A 20,700-nucleotide genomic window follows, 5' to 3' on the forward strand; every position below is an offset into this window, starting at 1 on the left:
ATTCCCTCTGCCTGTGTCACCTCGGGGGTCTGTGCACAGATTTAATAAAAACAAAGCAAGCGTTGGTATTTTAACATTATCTTTATACTTTCTTTTAAAAAATAAATATGTTTCTACATAATATTTAATCTGCAAAGAAAGATGTGTTAATGACTGCTCTCACAACAATGACAAATGATAGCACCAATAAATAAAACACATATTACAATTAAAAAAAAATTGTTAGGCAGAATTAACTTTTTGTGTTTTTGAATTTATTTACAAAAAGAAGGAAACCTGTAGTGTTTATGCTTAATGCTCGATATACATATAATAAACCCTTGTCTGGCAGAGGCCTCGTGGTATAGACGTCATTGTCACTAGGATAGTAATGGCTTCTACGGATGACCGAGACAGCGCTAAATGGTCGACATGCAGCTTTACAGCGCGGCCCTGGTCAGCGGGAGGAAGAACACCATCCTCTTCAGAGCTGGGCCTATAGACACAGCCAGACTGAACCATTAGAGGGGGGGGGGGGGGGACTAATAACGAGCGTCTGACTGATATGTGGCCAAATTGCAGCAGATAACACATTAAGGATTGGATGAAAGCCGCAGCATGGTCATGTCCATAGTCCAGGGGTTTCGTCATTTAATCTTTTAAAGTGGACCAGCCACCTGAACACCGGATGGGGGAAGAAATATTAAGCCAATAAGTACACTTAAAAAAAACCTCATGCACCTCATACTTCGGCGACACGCCATGCCCAAGTGTAAAAGTTGACGTGACCATTTTAAGAGGAGATCGGACTGTAAAGCTGTATTTTACCATTGCCAGCCCCCTCTGGACTCCAGAGCCTGGGACCGTTCTGCTTTACGCTGCACACGACCATTTAGTTGATATTTTTGCCCACAGAAATACAGGGCAGGGACCAGTTCTTCTGGAGTTGAAAGCGATTAATTACATGGAAGAACATGGAGCAAGGGACTACAGAAAACACACACCCTTTTTGTAAGCACTACTGTTCATCTTCACACTCCAGTGGAAAGACTAAGGGTAAGAAGTCATCATTAAATATTACATCTGGTGAGCTGAACCGTTTCCCTTCCAGAGCGATGCACGCCGTATTGTTCTGCAACGCGGTTTGCGCTAGTCGGGGGGTATTCGCCTCCCCCTTCACCAGCTCAGATTTAATCATGACCAAGCTCAGCACCTCCTGAACCTCACACTCAACATGTGCAAGTTGTGGAGATGCGGAAATAACCAGACAGTCCGCGCCGGACTGAGCACGATCATTAACAAAGGGAGGCAATGCTTTCTATGTGCACAGGAGAGTCAACAAAACCCATGAATATGTCGTATTCACACGTGCAAAATAGTAAGATGCTCCTCAGCGCTGCCCCGATATACACAGTCCACACAATAAATACTTAACCGGATGGGGTAAGATACTAATACAGCACAGGCAACAGAGGATGGAATTTGGAATAGAAGGTTTGACTGAGGGCGAGCGCCACGAGACTCAGCCCCGTAATGCTGGGACAGACGTTTGCTTGCTACATCTGACGCGTTTCGCAGCACTAAGTCATTACTGTGTGCACTGTAACATAACAGTATGCCATTTATCAAATAAATAAAATAAATACTGCCATTCAGACTTTATTCCTGCTAAGAGCTGTTTTTTGCAGTCATGGGGACAGAAATAGGTGACGGACTAATTGTACATTGCCCTATATCACGGGTTCCACAGGCCAGGCAGCCGAGACACAGAAGCGAGATTCCCACCAACAAGCAGATATTGTGACACACGTGTATGTCATGGCACCTGTATGACGGGGACGCAGACCTCTACTGACGGCCAGATTTTATCCTTCATCTAGGAGCAAAGGCAGCAGGTAGACGGCTCCAACCTACAGAACAGCCGGAGTCGCAAGATACTAATCCACTGCCATAGAGGAAAGATGAGAGAATAGTGTTGTCCTTCTGTTCCCTTAGGCCCTTCTTACCTAAAAAGTAGGCGCCTTTATACAAGAAGCCAAATGAAAAATTGGAAAAGGAGAAGATCCAGATCGTCAAACCTAAAATCTGAACACGAGTGTGATGGAAAGAAGGGGGACTTCATCAATACAAGTGATGTCCCTACTCCCCGCACCTCCACGCCCACATCCGGCCGGCCTTCCGTAATGGCTTGTAAAGAACAAATTAAAAACCCCAAAGAGAACGGATAAAAACATTGGACAATTAAGGTATTTGTATAAATTATTTTAAATATAACAAAAGAAATACTGAACCCTCCCGCAGTCTCTTAATTTAGGATTTATAAAAAGGGACATTAAATAAGTGTGGTGACGGCTCTGCATTCATGTATACACATACACACACTGTAGGTTCTGCTGCGATGTCCTGATCGGCAGACGGACAGGTGGGACAGCCTCTACATATTTGGGGCCATCAGAAGACTCGCCAGGTGCTTTAGACCCTAGAAGGCACTTATTGTACATGTTTAGCTCCATGTCTGAATTTGGCACTAGAGTAAGGCCCCCGCTCTAGAATCTGCATCTTTATAAGGGGCTCTCATCCATGATCATGAACGGCTTCTCAAGAACACAATCATTTGCAAGCTTCCCTGCCTTGAATAGGAGAACATTGACCACCGCACATTAACATCCACACAGGTGAATTTATATCCCCTCCCCCAGTAAGTTTTCCCAGACAACATTGCAGTGTACACAGGGATTTTGCTATAACACAGTCTAGCAGCAAAAGGAGCCAACTCCCTCATGCAGGGATCAACCCTTTATTTGTGTCATTTTTTTTTTTATCAGTTAATCTTTCATCGGCACTAAAGTCTTTTAACCCAAAAACAGCTCAGGGTCTTACGGAGAAGGAGCCTCACTCGTTTCTAGGCTGCAAGGCACGTGGAACCTTAGAACAGGTGTGTGTGTCTGTATACATGAGATACATAGGCAAGGCTACAGTGAACACGTTCTATAGACTCTAGTGATTCCACCCGCTGCGGCTCCAGGACTCGCGGTGTTAAGCTGAGATACTTGGGGCCAGGACCAGGTTGCTTCAGATTCTCAGACATGCGAAGCCAGTCCTGGTTCTATGATTTGGATGGGGAAACCATTCACCCACTGGAAGGCAGTCTCACTCAACATAAACAAGTCTCATTCAATAAACAGCAAGCTGCACTCATTGAGCGATCCGTACTCTTAATATAGTCATTTCCACTCATTATGAGTGAGTCTTCCTCACTGGGGTGAGTTTTTAACTCAATGTACAAGAGTTCACGTCATTTGCCGATTGCTCACTGGGAGAATACAAGTCCCAATGGATCCTAGTGATTACCGCCGGGTCTGCACGCTAATCCAGAACCATTCCTTTCTTGTCGCCTCCTTGATTTTGGTCCAGACTCAGTCCTTGCTTCTGCGAGATCTTGAATTTTTAGTGTTGTATTAAGACCAGAGATACAAGTGGCACTAGCCGAGTATACGCCTGACAAAATAGAGTCAACAGGTCACAAAATTTAGAAAGGACATTTTTTTTTTCTCGACAAAGTAAGCGTCCATTGGAAATAAAGTCAGATATCTTTGTTTTTCCCCGAAAGCCTTTCCATTTCTGAACACATAACATACCCAAATCCATATACAGAAACACCAGTATGTCGACATTAGATGCCCAAAAAAAAAAGTTCCTCCGGGGCACAAGCTGTGCACGATGGGCAAAGTTATACAATGACGTGGTCTCCGGCCAACCTCTGGCCCCGATTAGTCTCCATTCCCTCAATGAGTCTTTCTATCTGCAGAGGGCACAGGGTAAGTTTAGTGAAGGATCGCGTTTTGCAGCTGTTGGACTCCAGAACATCTCAGCAGGGCTTCTTTGACCTTTGATCTGAACTTTTTTTTTGTGCCCCATAAGTATTGGTTTAGCAGAAACTTAGTGACAGCAGATTATGATCCAGAACAATTATTAGAATTAGAGGTTAGCAGCGGTTGAGTAGCTATCCCCCACGTACGTCAGTAAAAAAAAAAAAAAAATGTTTGGTGGGCGACCAAAGTCCAGTAGATTACTATTTTGTTAAGAAAAATCCAATATATATATATACACAAATATATATATATTTATATATCTATATTTAATTATTATAATAATATATTTATAAGAATCCCAAAAAAAAAAGAAGTTATGACCCCCGCTGTTCTGGCTCTCGATGTGTAGCAGCATCAATTTTGATAAGGAGAAATGGCGTTTACTGAAAAATACGGCTATTCTTTCCCTCCTTAGGGACACGGAATGCATGAGAACCAAAGTGCTGTGCCGAGTTTCGATCCTTCATTTTCACTCCATTTTGTCTCTTTCTGGAGACTCTCTCCTAATTTCACCGCCGCGGTTTTTCACATCTGGACATGTTTGGGAGAAACAAAAAAAAGAATACAATTTAATTATCAGCAATGTAACCGTGAAATACTTGCAATCTTAGGAATAACTTTCTGAGAGGACAAGCATCGCCTACACCTTAACGTACATGTATCTGTCTACTTGTGTCAGATTGTGCAACTATAAGATCGTACAAAGCCGACGCACACCGGCCCATGTACGCCATTAGTCTCTATATTACTCTGGAAATATCATGGGTCAGGACACAATGAAATAAATCACTTCTGATGTAACCCAAAACACAAGACTAAGCCGACGTTGCATAGACTAGAGACATGAATCGATTTGTCACGATGACCAGGTCAATACTGTACGTAACAACTACAGGAAGAAAAAGAGCGGCCTTGTACAGTTATGGTGGGGAAAAATGGGGTAGACCGCTCCAGAAAATAGGCCCAGCGCCTCGGTGTCCATGCCACAACCTCGCAGGGGACACGTTCAGGCGTCACTGCTTGTCCTTCCCTCAGTCTGGAGTTATTATGGGAGAGCAGTGCTCATTGTGTCCATGACGTAGCTGAAGATACATAGGGCCGGCAGGATAATAGGGCACTAAGCAGCCCCTCCATCTCTACATTAGGAGGCTTAGATGTTTCCTATGATAATCTAATACAATGTGATTGATTAGATTCAGCCTGTTTAGGAGCTGCTGAGAGGCACACGTGCAGAGAAACCATGGCCTAGACATCTACACACGTTATTCTTCTACTGAGAGCTAGACGGACGACAGATAGAGGCATACAGGTGTTATTTGGGGTAACTTACTTTGCTGCACAGGGGTGGCAGAGCGCATGTTAGTGAGCGAGGTCGGCTGAATAGGGGGCCGCACAGGGCTGGTCTGCTCTAGGCTTCTTGCCTCTCCTAGTGAAAGACAACAAACTGCTCTAATTGGGTTCTCTAAGTAAACTCAAGACTTAGTAGCTCAGCGGATTTTGTAGGACCTGGGCGCTTTACACTGCCAGTCAACGTCCAACACAAAGATCTACGCTGGAAGGGGTAAAGTTGGGTACAAGATCCTCACATTTACAGCAGGGAGAGGTTCTAGGACTCCACTTCCCCTTCACAGCCGTATTCACATTGCGTTGTGGCTCTACAGCCTTAACACGGTTAAGCAAATCTTGTCAGACGCCATGCAAAACCGCAGGCCGCTCCATACAATGCTGTAACTTTGTGGTGTAAGAAGTGGAACCTGTTCCAGAATGGCATGTACTGTTTATCTGAAAGCTTTCCGCCAGTGTCAGCTAAAAGAACATACGGTCACATACATTGGGTAAAGCCGCTACCGAGACCGTGGCTTTACCGCTGTGCACTGGTGGAGACGCTGGTTTTGTGTGGACCACAGGGGGATTAACGTCTACCAGCAGTAAGCCTCCCTGCAGGTATATAAGGTACATGAGATGACAGATGGCTGGAGTGTGACTGATGTGCACCGTTATTCTACAGGTAGGAAGCGCACACAGAATGAGTGAAAAGAACATTGAACACAGCGCGTCCTCCGGAGACAGAACGTCAGGCAGCAATCAGCAGGAAGAAGCAGCTCTATCTTTGCATTGGATTTTTTTTTTCCCACATGTACGAAAAACCAACCTGCAAGTCCTTTCGTTTAACTCAAGCTGCTTCGTTTTGCAACGTGAGTCTGTGTTTTTACAGGAACATTTACAGGTCTGGGGGTCTTGGACAAACAAGTGTTTTCTCCTCTCTGTGTCTGTGCAAGGCTCACAATGACTGCAAAAAGCAAAAGGAAAAAAAAGAGTTCTAAGCTACAGCGCAACAGCAAGAGAAATGTCAACATGCATTACTCCTGAACACATTATAAGCAAACCCCCCATCCCCGAACCACCCCGGTGACCACCCCAGCGCCTTGTCCTGCTTTTATAGCTCCCCTCCGTGCAAGTTCTAAAACAATGGATATAAAAGCAGGACCGCTTAACATTCAGAAGACGGTGGTCATCATGATTGGAACAGCAAGGATTGGTGCTACCATCGGTCACAGTAAACCCAGCAGGTCGGCTCCTAGCTCATGCCTGGGCACCCTGGGAAATGACAGACAGGTGGCTGCGCCTCGTCTCCCCCGCACATCCCGCGCCAGCCACCTTCGTGTTAGGTTTTTTGCAGGACGAAGCAGACAGCGTAGCATTAGGAAGCCAGAAGATGCATTTGGAAGGAGTAAAATGAATTTACGGTGTAATCGGTGTAACGGCCACTACAAGAATATGCAGGACTGAAATAATTAGATAATAGACAATGTTTAGAATTAAACCAAAAAGAGAAAAGGAATTGGTATTCCTAGTTAATTCTGCCTTCCAAATGCAGCACTTTCGGGTTAGCATACAAATAAAGAGGAGCAAACAGACAAGTGTGACCTCAGAGAATAATCTGCGGGCCGCCTGTGTGACTGCGGACTCCAGTATTGGCGTAACGCACGGGTCTGACCACCGGGAGAGGAGCACAAATGGCCGGTTTTCAGATGAACAGCAAATGTATGTGAGGAACTGTGTGTTAGATGAACAGATTGTCTTTATTTTCCCCCATGGGGCAAGGACTCGGCCATTTTAGTTCTTCTCCAAAGGTCGGTTTGAAGAGTCTGTACTGAATTTTCACGGAGGGCAGTCTCACTAAGGACCCAAGGTGAAGCAGAAACAACCAAATGAGGTTCTGATGTCAGATTATTCATACCACAAACCAACTCCTCCAGCTACAAGCTCTATAGAGGTGGAGTGAGCGTGCGATGATGGTGGAGTCGCTCCATGATAAAGCTGACCATACACATCAGACAGGTGTTGACCAATCGTTCAGTCAACAAACACCTCCCCTGACTCTCCAGCCAACACATCTCTGCTTATTCCCAGGATCAGACAGGATAAAGTCCAATCTGTTAAATCCTAGACCGTGAGCAGAGGAGAAAATCAAAGAGACTTCCTGACAAATGTCTAATGTCTATAGTCGGCTTTCATCTCTTTGATACGGACAACACTTTCACTTTGGCTCCAAGAGAGACTGCGGCATCCAGAGACCTGGAGAGAACGACCCACGTGTCACAGTAAGAGGGCGGCACGGTGACGTCATCACTGGTAATGGACATTACAGATCACACTGCAACTTCTAGGCGTCATAAGGGGAAAAAAATAAATCACAAGGGAATCGAGGGGTCCGAATTAGGAGAGGGGCTGTGAGTCATGACCTTATGCCGGAGAAGTAGTCACATTTTGTGCTGGAGCCGGTAGATTATTAGGAGGATCCCAAATGTCACTATAAAATAAAGGTACTAGAAGACGTGTCCCACCACCAATGCTGCCACAAGTCACAAGTCACCACAACGTCAGCCCCAAAAAGCCAAGCTGACCTAATGTAATCATGAGATCTGACAAGACAATGAAGGAGAGGACCTAGACGATGTAGATACAGAGTCCATATAACATTACTAGTGACCAGCGGAGGACAGCGCCACCTGTAGGACAGGCGATAAGAGGAGGTCACAGCAGACATGAGCCCTGCACCAGTCAGTCATCTGAAAACGTATCTACAGAGAAATTACTTTTGAAAAGAAATGTTGGGTTTGCCGTAGCAATGAATCAGGGATCATCCCCCGGTAAGAAAGTCTCATGATGACATTAAGACAGAATAAGCCCTCGACATCATCCCCGCCACCATCAAGGCCTCCAATTACAGCATAACAAGTGGGCCACTTTCATTCTATTGACCCCCAATCCGCAAGCCACACGAGCAGACTAACGGGATTAATTTATGGAACGAGGTGACAAGGCCAATATTTGTATTTGTGGTTGGGATTTTTAGTGAGCACACGATACAAACGTACAAGCGGTGCGATTTGTACCGGATTTTCTTGCGCTTTCGTTTATGGCCCTTGCCTCGCTTTGCTTTTCTGGAAGAAAAAAAATAAACAAAGAACGAGAGACAGAGAGAAAGGGCAAAAAACGAGAGAAACTGGAGCAAAATTAGGGGCATATGTGCAGAATGATGCATTGTGGGGACGCTACACGGCAGAGACTCTCCTAGAAAGCAACGTTACAATGTCAGGTGTAGCATCCAGGAGTCTGGAAATCAGAAGGCAATAAACAGACGGGCTGAGAAATCAAACTCATCTCTGGTACTAGGAAAGTACGAAACAGAGGAGATGAAATCCATTGGACTCGTCACATTTGTGGTCAGTGCTACAAAGCGGGGCCACTCATTCCTGCCAGCGGACTCATTATCATTAGTCGCAGGGTCTGCACCGGTCTATTCACAGTAACAAACATGATGACATCACCAGAACAGCCTGGAACCTAACACTTGTGAAGTCTCTAAAGTTTCCCATTGGAGGGCACCAGAATTCCTCCATTACCCAGGACGAGCCACAGGCAGAGAATCGCTCACATTCTGTGCACACAGGGGACGTATTCGGGTAATGCTGCCTGGAGCAACACGTTCAAAGTAAAAATCGAGTGCAATAATTAACAAAACCCACATCTCCTTAGCAATAGCTGAAGAGACAAACATACCACGGCAGGAGAACGGGCCTGCTTTGGGGAGATACGTACAGGCTTCTTACGTGTGGAGAGGACCTGCATGCTACGCTGGAATGTCTCCCCCATGACTGGGCCCGCATACACAGACAAGAAAGCTGCAGATAATCTACTCCGCACAGGCGCTGCTCCGGGCTGGGAAGGCATCGGACCTGGCTGGCTTCTGTTCATGGACAGCACCGGGCAGCGTTATCTGCTTGGCGGTGCGGAGAGAAGGTCTCCAGCAATGTTACCCCGGTTATCTTGGTCTCTGCTATCTCCTGATGCCTCATTATGAAGCTGCAGGGACAGCAGAGGTGACCTTTCCCACACACGTGGCTGGATATTAATAGTAAGCGTAATAGGAAAAACATCTCTCTCCAAGAGGCCGTTCTACAGCAGAGCATTGTGGGATATGCCCTCCAGTGATTTTTTCCCCCCCCATTCTTTACTCAGACACTTCTAGCAGGTAACTGCTTTTTCACAAGGACTACAAATGCCTCATGACAGTCAGAGAGCGCCTATGACCAGGATTCCTGCATCAGTAACAGACGCGCCTGATCCCAACTACGCGATCAGAATGGTGCGCGACATTGTGCAGCAGAGCCCACGAGACGCCTGTCCCGGCGGCCGGGCACGGTCTCCCGATAGGACCAGGTTAACACCTTGTCTCCTGGACCACGCAGCTCTCCCAGCAGGATAATGAGCGTGCTGCAGCAAGAGCAGGTTTCTGGAGGAAAGCTGTAGTTGCACCAGTGCCAGTTGACAGGTCCTGACAGAGTCTAAGAAAATGCCTCACCTTATCCCCCCCCGGGCTGCTGTCCCACCCCCTCCTCTACCCACCACCTTCTCTCTGCTAAACACGGGTTGGAATGACGGAGGCATTCAGGGTTCTAAGGGCCACAGTTTGAGTGTAATATAGCAAGTCTACGTCATGGGGTGCAGCAGACAGTCCGTGATACCAGTGGGAAAACAGGAGATTGGGGTCAGAAAACTTCCAGGGATTGACAAGTGTATGTGGACAGGCTGCGGAGCAGAACACACAAAGCGAATGTGAAGAACTCGCCCTATTGTTTCAGGAACACGTCCGCTCTTTCATTTCTACAGACCGATGGCGTTTCCTCAAGAGCGGCAGAGAGAGGACAATGCGCGTGTAATCTGGGTCACGCTGCTCTCACAGGTTAGAAACACGGTACTCCGTATAAACCGTCACCACAGCGAAGGCCGAGTACTCCGACAGCCAGCACTGAATGTTAACCAGGTATAAAGCGCCCCCCTTATCACCCCCTAGCACTACTTAACAGCGCAGTTAGAGAAGCAGAGAACAAAGGCAGCGGATAATGTCATGTATAGAACGCATTGTCCACTGAGGAGCATCAGTGACAATATACCGGACAGTAAATCATTATCTGTATGCTCTGGTGACCGTATATTCAGGTCAATGGCACAGTTCTGCAGCATGATCCATTAACCCTTCCAGAGCTGCAGGAGGGGTTCATGACGGGTCTTGGTGCTTTCTGTTGGGACAGGCCATGTGAACAATCATACATAAAACAAGGTCACTTACTTTTCCTGTTTGCCTTTAATTTCTTTCTTCTGTCTGCAGCAAAAAAAATTAAAAAAAAGTAAGAAAATATTGAAGGCCATTTTTTTTTTTTTGAAGTAGCCGAGGGCACGGTCTGTAGGTTCTCACCTGCACTCACACCGATTGTGCTGCTGAAAACTCTTTTCCACATACAGCTGACTCATGTGCGGCCTCATCCTCAAGATCTAGAAGAAAGAAGCAGACTAAGTTTCACTATTAAATGAAGATCTAACCGTAGAATTCACTATAAATCGGAGACGGCGGTAAAGGGGGTTTAATTCATGCAGAGATAACATGGAGTCCGCATGAAATGAACAATGCTGGAGATAATAGAGGCGAACAATATTTGGAACCCTCACAGACAAGCTTCCGGCAGGATTTGGCCTTGGATGTAATAATGTGGCATTATGAAGATTGCATGTCAGCTGCTGGTCACGTACAGATACGCAGCCATGTCCCAGTTACTGAAGAATGTTAAGCTGCGTGTCTCAGTAAAAGTTTATAAGAAGCTGAAATGGAATTACGTGCAGCGGCCCCCGTGTAGTAAAACCTGCCAGTAGAAGTGACGTGCCTGCTCCGCACATACCTGCATGGTGACATTGTACCACTCCGTGGGCACACACTCAAAATTCTCATCGCTGCAACATCCCGCACACCTCATAAGGGGCACGCAAGAAGGCTTGAAGATGAACTCCACCTCGTCAGGGTATTCCTGGTAGATATCCACCAAGGTTTCCCGTACTTGACACATGCTGCGCTCGTAGACGTTTATAAACGGCACCACTGGAGAGAAAAGACAAAGTCATCAGCATCGTACCCATCTATACACATTCAAATTCCTTTATCCGGCATGTACAGATCAAGAAGGATGACGATAAATTAGCAGGATTTTACAAAAAGTGCATGGAGGTCTCTCATCGCCCCGAAAGTAGAGAAAGTATAAAACTAAATCTTCAACAAAACTTCCGAGGCTTGAAGCCGGCCACGTACACGACATAAAAAGGCTCTCAATCTTGTGTGTATCGGGGCCTCCGGGCTGTTTCGACAGCAGACGGTGCGGGAAATAAGGATGGGGCATGTTGGATTTCCCGTCTACCGGCTGACATGAACATGCTCGCGTGCATCGCCGTTTATAGTGGAGTCGGGAGAAATAGTCTCATGTAAATTGTAAAAAAAAATGTCTATTACCTGACGGATTGGAACTAGATTTAGCTGGAATCTAATTCTAAGGATGGATAAGCAGCCCATGAAACATTTCTGACACCTGGAGAAGTGGCGCAGATTCCCAGCTCCGGTGGTTCTCGCGGAGTGCGGTTATGTGTGAGGGAGCTAATTACACCCCCATATCTCAACAAGTGGACAAAGACTTCCAGTCATGACCTGCGCAGCCACATGGTGCCCAGATTAGCAGCAAAAACTCCCCTGTAGTTCCTGCATCCTAGAAAGATTGTTTCATTGGCCTCTGGGATTAAAAATAAAAGCTCTTAAAAATCCCCCCGGCATCCTGGCCAGGGACATGTAGCAGTTCTGAGATCTTCCAGCTGCCGCACCCCTGTTACCCCCATTACCAGTCAGACTCCGGAAAGACAAAACTGATTTACCTCCTAGGGCTCAGTCACATGAAAACGTAAAACTATTCTCCTAAACTGTGGCCTATTACAACAAAGACCACTTCTCCACACGGCTTCCATCGTGGTCGTTCGCCCAGTCACGGAATTGAAGGACAAGACCTGAACATATAGGAACTGACATGAAGTCGACAAATTCATCAGCTTGCTGGGGCGTCTCGCCCTACCGAGTCTGTCGGAAGTCCTCAGTTAACTTCCAGAGACCCCCTCCTCCCTGACTGCTCTCCTGCCAGTAGTGGTCCAACACTAGAGACCACCAGAGCAGCTGCCGGGAATCAGCCCATCCCCCTCCTCTAAGACAAACTATAGAAAAGCCCCTGCCCACACACGTTCTATTATTTACAACTCAATTTTTACTTGAGAAGCCGTTTTAAATATAAAATTCCCCTCCGTTTTGACTTCATGTCAGAGGCAGAAAACGTGTCCTCTCTGCGTTACCCGCTGCGAGCCGTGGAGAAGCTGAGAGAATAAGGGAAACCCTGTATCCAGCATGCCGTCCCAGTAGACACCTCTCTCAGGGGGTATTCAGTGTCACCCTGCTGATATGTGGTGTCCTATCTGATTTGCCCTCTGTAGTGAGTGTACAGGGTTAATGGGCGCAGGCGTGTACGCGGCCCCGTGGTGGTGGTGCGCGGTGTAGGAGGGAGGCACGCGGCTGCACCATGTTTGAGCATATTCGGAGCAGTGGCGCGGGGGTTGATAACCTTAGCTGATAAGCGGAGCTGCTGCCATCACGGAAACTTGTCCTCCGCACAGTAAAGGCTTTTATCACACGAGCGGCCGGCAGGGACGGCATCTACACAACCTGCTCTGTAAAATATACATCTACACAACCTGCTCTGTAAAATATACATCTACACAACCTGCTCTGTAAAATATACATCTACACAACCTGCTCTGTAAAATATACATCTTCACAACCTGCTCTGTAAAATATACATCTTCACAACCTGCTCTGTAAAATATACATCTACACAACCTGCTCTGTAAAATATACATCTACACAACCTGCTCTGTAAAATATACATCTACACAACCTGCTCTGTAAAATATACATCTACACAACCTGCTCTGTAAAATATACATCTACACAACCTGCTCTGTCAAATATACATCTACACAACCTGCTCTGTAAAATATACATCTACACAACCTGCTCTGTAAAATATACATCTACACAACCTGCTCTGTAAAATATACATCTACACAACCTGCTCTGTCAAATATACATCTACACAACCTGCTCTGTAAAATATACATCTACACAACCTGCTCTGTCAAATATACATCTACACAACCTGCTCTGTCAAATATACATCTACACAACCTGCTCTGTCAAATATACATCTACACAACCTGCTCTGTCAAATATACATCTACACAACCTGCTCTGTCAAATATACATCTACACAACCTGCTCTGTCAAATATACATCTACACAACCTGCTCTGTCAAATATACATCTACACAACCTGCTCTGTAAAATATACATCTACACAACCTGCTCTGTCAAATATACATCTACACAACCTGCTCTGTCAAATATACATCTACACAACCTGCTCTGTCAAATATACATCTACACAACCTGCTCTGTCAAATATACATCTACACAACCTGCTCTGTAAAATATGCATCTACACAACCTGCTCTGTCAAATATACATCTACACAACCTGCTCTGTCAAATATACATCTACACAACCTGCTCTGTAAAATATACATCTACACAACCTGCTCTGTCAAATATACATCTACACAACCTGCTCTGTCAAATATACATCTACACAACCTGCTCTGTCAAATATACATCTACACAACCTGCTCTGTAAAATATACATCTACACAACCTGCTCTGTAAAATATACATCTACACAACCTGCTCTGTAAAATATACATCTACACAACCTGATCTGTAAAATATACATCTACACAACCTGCTCTGTAAAATATACATCTACACAACCTGCTCTGTAAAATATACATCTACACAACCTGCTCTGTCAAATATACATCTACACAACCTGCTCTGTCAAATATACATCTACACAACCTGCTCTGTCAAATATACATCTACACAACCTGCTCTGTCAAATATACATCTACACAACCTGCTCTGTCAAATATACATCTACACAACCTGCTCTGTCAAATATACATCTACACAACCTGCTCTGTCAAATATACATCTACACAACCTGCTCTGTCAAATATACATCTACACAACCTGCTCTGTAAAATATACATCTACACAACCTGCTCTGTCAAATATACATCTACACAACCTGCTCTGTCAAATATACATCTACACAACCTGCTCTGTCAAATATACATCTACACAACCTGCTCTGTCAAATATACATCTACACAACCTGCTCTGTAAAATATACATCGACACAACCTGCTCTGTAAAATATACATCTACACAACCTGCTCTGTCAAATATACATCTACACAACCTGCTCTGTCAAATATACATCTACACAACCTGCTCTGTAAAATATACATCTACACAACCTGCTCTGTAAAATATACATCGACACAACCTGCTCTGTAAAATATACATCGACACAACCTGCTCTGTAAAATATACATCTACACAACCTGCTCTGTCAAATATACATCTACACAACCTGCTCTGTCAAATATACATCTACACAACCTGCTCTGTAAAATATACATCTACACAACCTGCTCTGTCAAATATACATCTACACAACCTGCTCTGTCAAATATACATCTACACAACCTGCTCTGTAAAATATACATCTACACAACCTGCTCTGTCAAATATACATCTACACAACCTGCTCTGTCAAATATACATCTACACAACCTGCTCTGTAAAATATACATCTACACAACCTGCTCTGTAAAATATACATCTACACAACCTGCTCTGTAAAATATACATCTACACAACCTGCTCTGTCAAATATACATCTACACAACCTGCTCTGTCAAATATACATCTACACAACCTGCTCTGTAAAATATACATCTACACAACCTGCTCTGTCAAATATACATCTACACAACCTGCTCTGTCAAATATACATCTACACAACCTGCTCTGTAAAATATACATCTACACAACCTGCTCTGTAAAATATACATCTACACAACCTGCTCTGTAAAATATACATCTACACAACCTGCTCTGTCAAATATACATCTACACAACCTGCTCTGTCAAATATACATCTACACAACCTGCTCTGTAAAATATACATCTACACAACCTGCTCTGTAAAATATACATCTACACAACCTGCTCTGTCAAATATACATCTACACAACCTGCTCTGTAAAATATACATCTACACAACCTGCTCTGTCAAATATACATCTACACAACCTGCTCTGTCAAATATACATCTACACAACCTGCTCTGTAAAATATACATCTACACAACCTGCTCTGTCAAATATACATCTACACAACCTGCTCTGTCAAATATACATCTACACAACCTGCTCTGTCAAATATACATCTACACAACCTGCTCTGTCAAATATACATCTACACAACCTGCTCTGTAAAATATACATCTACACAACCTGCTCTGTCAAATATACATCTACACAACCTGCTCTGTAAAATATACATCTACACAACCTGCTCTGTCAAATATACATCTACACAACCTGCTCTGTAAAATATACATCTACACAACCTGCTCTGTAAAATATACATCTACACAACCTGCTCTGTAAAATATACATCTACACAACCTGCTCTGTAAAATATACATCTACACAACCTGCTCTGTAAAATATACATCGACACAACCTGCTCTGTAAAATATACATCGACACAACCTGCTCTGTAAAATATACATCGACACAACCTGCTCTGTAAAATATACATCTACACAACCTGCTCTGTAAAATATACATCGACACAACCTGCTCTGTAAAATATACATCTACACAACCTGCTCTGTAAAATATACATCTACACAACCTGCTCTGTCAAATATACATCTACACAACCTGCTCTGTAAAATATACATCTACACAACCTGCTCTGTAAAATATACATCGACACAACCTGCTCTGTCAAATATACATCTACACAACCTGCTCTGTAAAATATACATCTACACAACCTGCTCTGTCAAATATACATCTACACAACCTGCTCTGTAAAATATACATCTACACAACCTGCTCTGTAAAATATACATCTACACAACCTGCTCTGTAAAATATACATCTACACAACCTGCTCTGTAAAATATACATCTACACAACCTGCTCTGTCAAATATACATCTACACAACCTGCTCTGTCAAATATACATTTCATCTCCCATAACATTTAAGATATGATAAAATCCGAAGAACTAACAAGAAGGTAACGAGTCTGGACCTCCGGCTGCCCCCAACGGGGAAACGATACTGAAACTGAAGGGTGTTTATACCTGGGCCGATGTGGTCATGTGACAGGAGTCGTGACTACGTAACAATGCTACAACGTGCCCCCTCATCCTGCCGCACGATCTCCACGTATCAGGAGCTTAAAATAAACGGGCTGACTAATCTCCAACCACCCGCAGTCTACATGAGACTAGGAGCTCACAATGACATATCCAGGCAGCCAGCCCGTACTTTTACGTGGAGTAATCAGACATTAAAGCGAATCGCACATCAGCGAAGGACGTCAGACCATTTCCAGCCGACCGTCAGTGCTTTTACGTGACACAAACGAAAATGACAGGCGCCGACCGAAGACAGATATAAGTGGAAAAGTTCATCCGCCGCATTGCTTTATTTATTTTTTTGGGGCCCTTGTTAAGTAGATTATATCAAACAGATCTGCATCCCATCAATAAACGACCAGGTCACCGGATCAAGGCAGAGATTCACTATTGATTTGCCATTTTAATTTATGGTGTTGACAAGTCATTCACAAAACGGATGTCCGATATCACTAATGTACGGCGGTCAAGAGTCATCAATGCCAAGGGAATTAGAAAAAACACCTATAAAAAGTGCAGGAAGATCAAGCGCTAATCATGAACCGCACACAAGCGGCAAACTCCTGAGAACGTGGGACGTAGAAGGCGTGCGTCCGGCCTGGGACCGCCGCGCTCCACAATGTTCTCCTGGACCAGCCATAGAGAAGACACGGTAAATACCCTGAGAAACTCCCTCATGGGCAAAAAACAGACAAATGGTCGCTGCGGGAAACTAAGCAGCAAGACTGAAACGTGTGAAGTAACCCTAAGAGGGCCCGTTTATCCAGACCCCCGGGTCCTGGACCCCCCTCAGAACTCATATAGACACCCCTTTATTCTAGAATGTGAATTTACACCCCCAACCCCAGGGACACGCGGGTATGAGGTGTCGGGAGCGGTTACCGCATATAAAACCAACGAGACACCTAAATTCAGAACGAAGTAAATACAGGTTGTACAGAGTTTCACAAAGCACAAGCCGTCCAGTAGGGGGCGACTGTTCACAGCACCAGATAACGGACGAAAAAAACATTCACAAAGAAGCGTTCCTTACCTTCTGTGGATTTCTGCTCTTTTTCTTGTGTGGGGGCCGCCTGGGAAAACTGCAGGGAACAGATACAAAATTAACCTATGAGGATGTTTAATAGAGAAGACGCAAGAAACTAAAGGGCAAACTCAAGAATCAAACCAAGCAGGGGGGACCTGAATAAATGACCCCCCCCCCCCCAGTACGGGTCATAGCGGGAAGGAGCACCGAGCTCTGGTCACAACATGTGGAGATCGCATTCCTAGACATGGCCTGAATGTTCCCGGAGGCCCGGACACCAGGTATATATCAGATCTTATAATGCCATTACTCTATGCTGCAGATAAGAGGCAGTATAAAGCAGTGAATAGATCCACCGTTTACATAGAGAGCCGGACCCTCCCCATACAGGACAATGTTATTGAAGGGCGTAATCACAGCTGGGCAAACGTAAACATTTCTAGGTGGTGGGCATTATATGGTAAGTGTAATGTGACGGCGGGCGCTTCTGCATACACTGGACCTTCATGGTTTCCCCGACATACAGCTATGATAAGAGATTTGTGCCCGTTTGTCGCGCTCTTCTGTTCTCTTCGGCCTTTAGAGCTCACGTTTTATTTGAGTTTGGGCTGGTCTTAGTTTTCCTATGTCTCGTGCAGGTGCCAGCATGGAGAACTTTGCTGAACTTGGCGCGGCCGTTATACGTTTTGTACCCGAGGCTCGCAGCCCTGCTATATTGTGTGTGTGACTCGTAGATGTAATAAAGAGCACAGGAAACAATTACGCTACAACAATAGGAAATCATCATCGGGCAATGGATGGTCAATGACTTCCCTGAGTCTTCAGCTTTACTCCTAGAACACCCTGATAAGGCTGCGTTCACATCTGCGTCAGGGCTCCGTTCTAAGGAAAATTTCAAAGGAACGTCGGAACGGAGCCCTGACGCAGATGTGAACGCAGCCGAAGGTCCCTTGTCTGTCAGTTTGTGGTCAGTGCTGATTATACACAGGATCGGTCTCCAGCTCAGGCTGCTGTTTTATTCAGCCTCCAGCTCAGGCTGCTGCTGCTGTTTTATTCAGCCTCCAGCTCAGGCTGCTGCTGCTGTTTTGTTCAGCCTCCAGCTCAGGCTGCTGCTGCTGTTTTGTTCAGCCTCCAGCTCAGGCTGCTGCTGCTGTTTTGTTCAGCCTCCAGCTCAGGCTGCTGCTGCTGTTTTATTCAGCCTCCAGCTCAGGCTGCTGCTGCTGTTTTATTCAGCCTGGTTCTGAAGACAACATGATTGTCCGACTCGTTCTAGCACAAGTGGTCTTCAGTTTACAGGAGACCCCTGACAGTGAAGGCAAAGCTCCATCAGCAGTGTAAATAGTCCTCGGCCCTATGTGTATCATCGCCCCTGCTTTCCCGTAGAGCTCATATCTGAAGGTCAGTCAGTGGCAAAACAAACAGCACAGCAGAGCTGGCCCTGCGTGTTGTGAGCTGCAGACAGGTTTCAGGCTTGGCTCTGATGGGTCCAAAGTCTATGATCCAATAACCAGAGCAGCAGAGACTGGGACATTGCGCAACACAAGCAAATGTCATTATGTGTTTATTCCTGTGCCCGGCCACGGCGTCTATTATATTATACCGTCATGTCATCTCATCACTTCTACTGCTCTGGTTACATTTGGTGCTTTCAGACACTTCAGTAAACGGACCCTTACACAGACACGAAGTCCCTGCAGTTTAATGCTTCCACCCCTAAGGATCATCCGTGGCTGATGACATAGAAATAATTAAAATACATTATCAAATTTATCTTTGAGATCCTATGGAATCACATTGACATGATAACCCGGCTGAAGAAAAAAAAAATCTAATAAATAAAATTGCAACTGTGTAAAGTGCCATAATGCGGATCCTACAGAACCAGAAGAGAACAGCGAAGAATAAGCATCAGACTCAGCGACGACGCACGGAAACAAAGGTGGTCGCTGGAGGACGAGACCATGCAAGACATGAAATCATTCTGTAAAATAGAGGAGGAATACACAAGTAGGAAACACATCTGTCCTCTACTGGTTTATTCATCCCAAATCTCACCTGAGCTTCTAATTCTGGAGACAGATGAATATTAAAGCGGAGATCTGGTTACCACTTAACACAACCGCTCGTACCAAGTGACCAATCAAATCGCTGCCTGCAAGCAAAAACAAAACTAGAAGGCCTTGGCGCTAACCTTTACAGAGGTCTAGAGACCGCACACACCATGGGGCCCCGGATTAGGAAGGACCTTGACTGACAGCAGTGAACAGAACTCCGTCACATCCTGATGTCACATTAACTCTCCGCGCTCATCACGCCCAGCACCTGTCCAGGGGTCCTCAAGGACGGAATTAAAGCTGAACAGTGATTATGGGTCCTGCCTGTCCTTGTAGTCTGTGCCAGTCCTGACAGGAACAGGGAGCCCCTCCAGAAGCCGCCGCAGGACTCTGCTATGCGGGTGACCTTTTCCCTTGCAGTAAAGCTGGAGTACTGCTGACATTGCTGTGCTGAAACTAGAAGAAGATGCTACAGCCAAGTCCAGCGAGCTGCCATCTCACCCACAAACAATGCCTGGAGCACCTGACATCAAATAACCCTGATAGGGACTGTAACATACAACACAAAGCAAGCAGAGGTGTGAGACATGCAGCAGTCCAAGACACCAGTGTTCCCATCAAAACTGTCAAATTAATAGAAAACCTTGTAACAACGTCCAATCTCCCCCCAACGAAAAAATCTTAATACGATTCTGTATCTGTCGCACCTCCTTCTACAGATGGCACTTGGAGCGTGACCTTGGAAAGTTTGCACTGAATGGAACGCCTGAGATAATAAAAAGTGAATTAAAGTAGATCTGGAGCTGGACGCCGTGTGCGGGCAGATGTAGCAGAGCTGGGATGCTACTAACAGTCACTTTCTCGCATGCACCATTAACCACAATCTCATGTCACTTTGCTCAACTTCCTATTCAGACTTTTTTTTTTGCCATTCGTTGAAAATAAACAATTTGTTGACACTGGGGACCTCGATAGCACGCGTCGCTTCCCAGATTATTCTTCC

The 20,700-nt window shown here is 45.1% G+C and overlaps 1 protein-coding gene across 12 annotated transcripts in view; it reads right to left on the reverse strand.

Moving 5' to 3' along the window:
• Positions 1-232: 232 nt before the first annotated feature.
• The window catches only part of VEGFA (vascular endothelial growth factor A), a 68,054-nt gene continuing 47,586 nt past the window's right edge, over positions 233-20,700 (reverse strand). For 7 of the 12 annotated variants that reach the window (XM_075863527.1, XM_075863525.1, XM_075863524.1 and 4 more), the window contains 8 exons: positions 17,650-17,698; positions 11,093-11,289; positions 10,615-10,691; positions 10,489-10,521; positions 8,234-8,299; positions 6,004-6,141; positions 5,182-5,277; positions 233-4,382 (listed from right to left, as the gene is read on the reverse strand). In XM_075863527.1, the coding sequence (XP_075719642.1) occupies positions 5,211-5,277; positions 6,004-6,141; positions 8,234-8,299; positions 10,489-10,521; positions 10,615-10,691; positions 11,093-11,289; positions 17,650-17,698 (627 nt within the window). In that variant the 3' untranslated portion in view covers positions 233-4,382; positions 5,182-5,210. The remainder of the gene's footprint in view (positions 4,383-5,181; positions 5,278-6,003; positions 6,142-8,233; positions 8,300-10,488; positions 10,522-10,614; positions 10,692-11,092; positions 11,290-17,649; positions 17,699-20,700) is intronic. The other 5 variants (XM_075863529.1, XM_075863531.1, XM_075863530.1 and 2 more) reach the window with 5 other exon arrangements.

This window comes from Rhinoderma darwinii, chromosome 4 (genome assembly GCF_050947455.1).
Source record: "Rhinoderma darwinii isolate aRhiDar2 chromosome 4, aRhiDar2.hap1, whole genome shotgun sequence".
Taxonomy (NCBI): domain Eukaryota; kingdom Metazoa; phylum Chordata; class Amphibia; order Anura; family Rhinodermatidae; genus Rhinoderma; species Rhinoderma darwinii.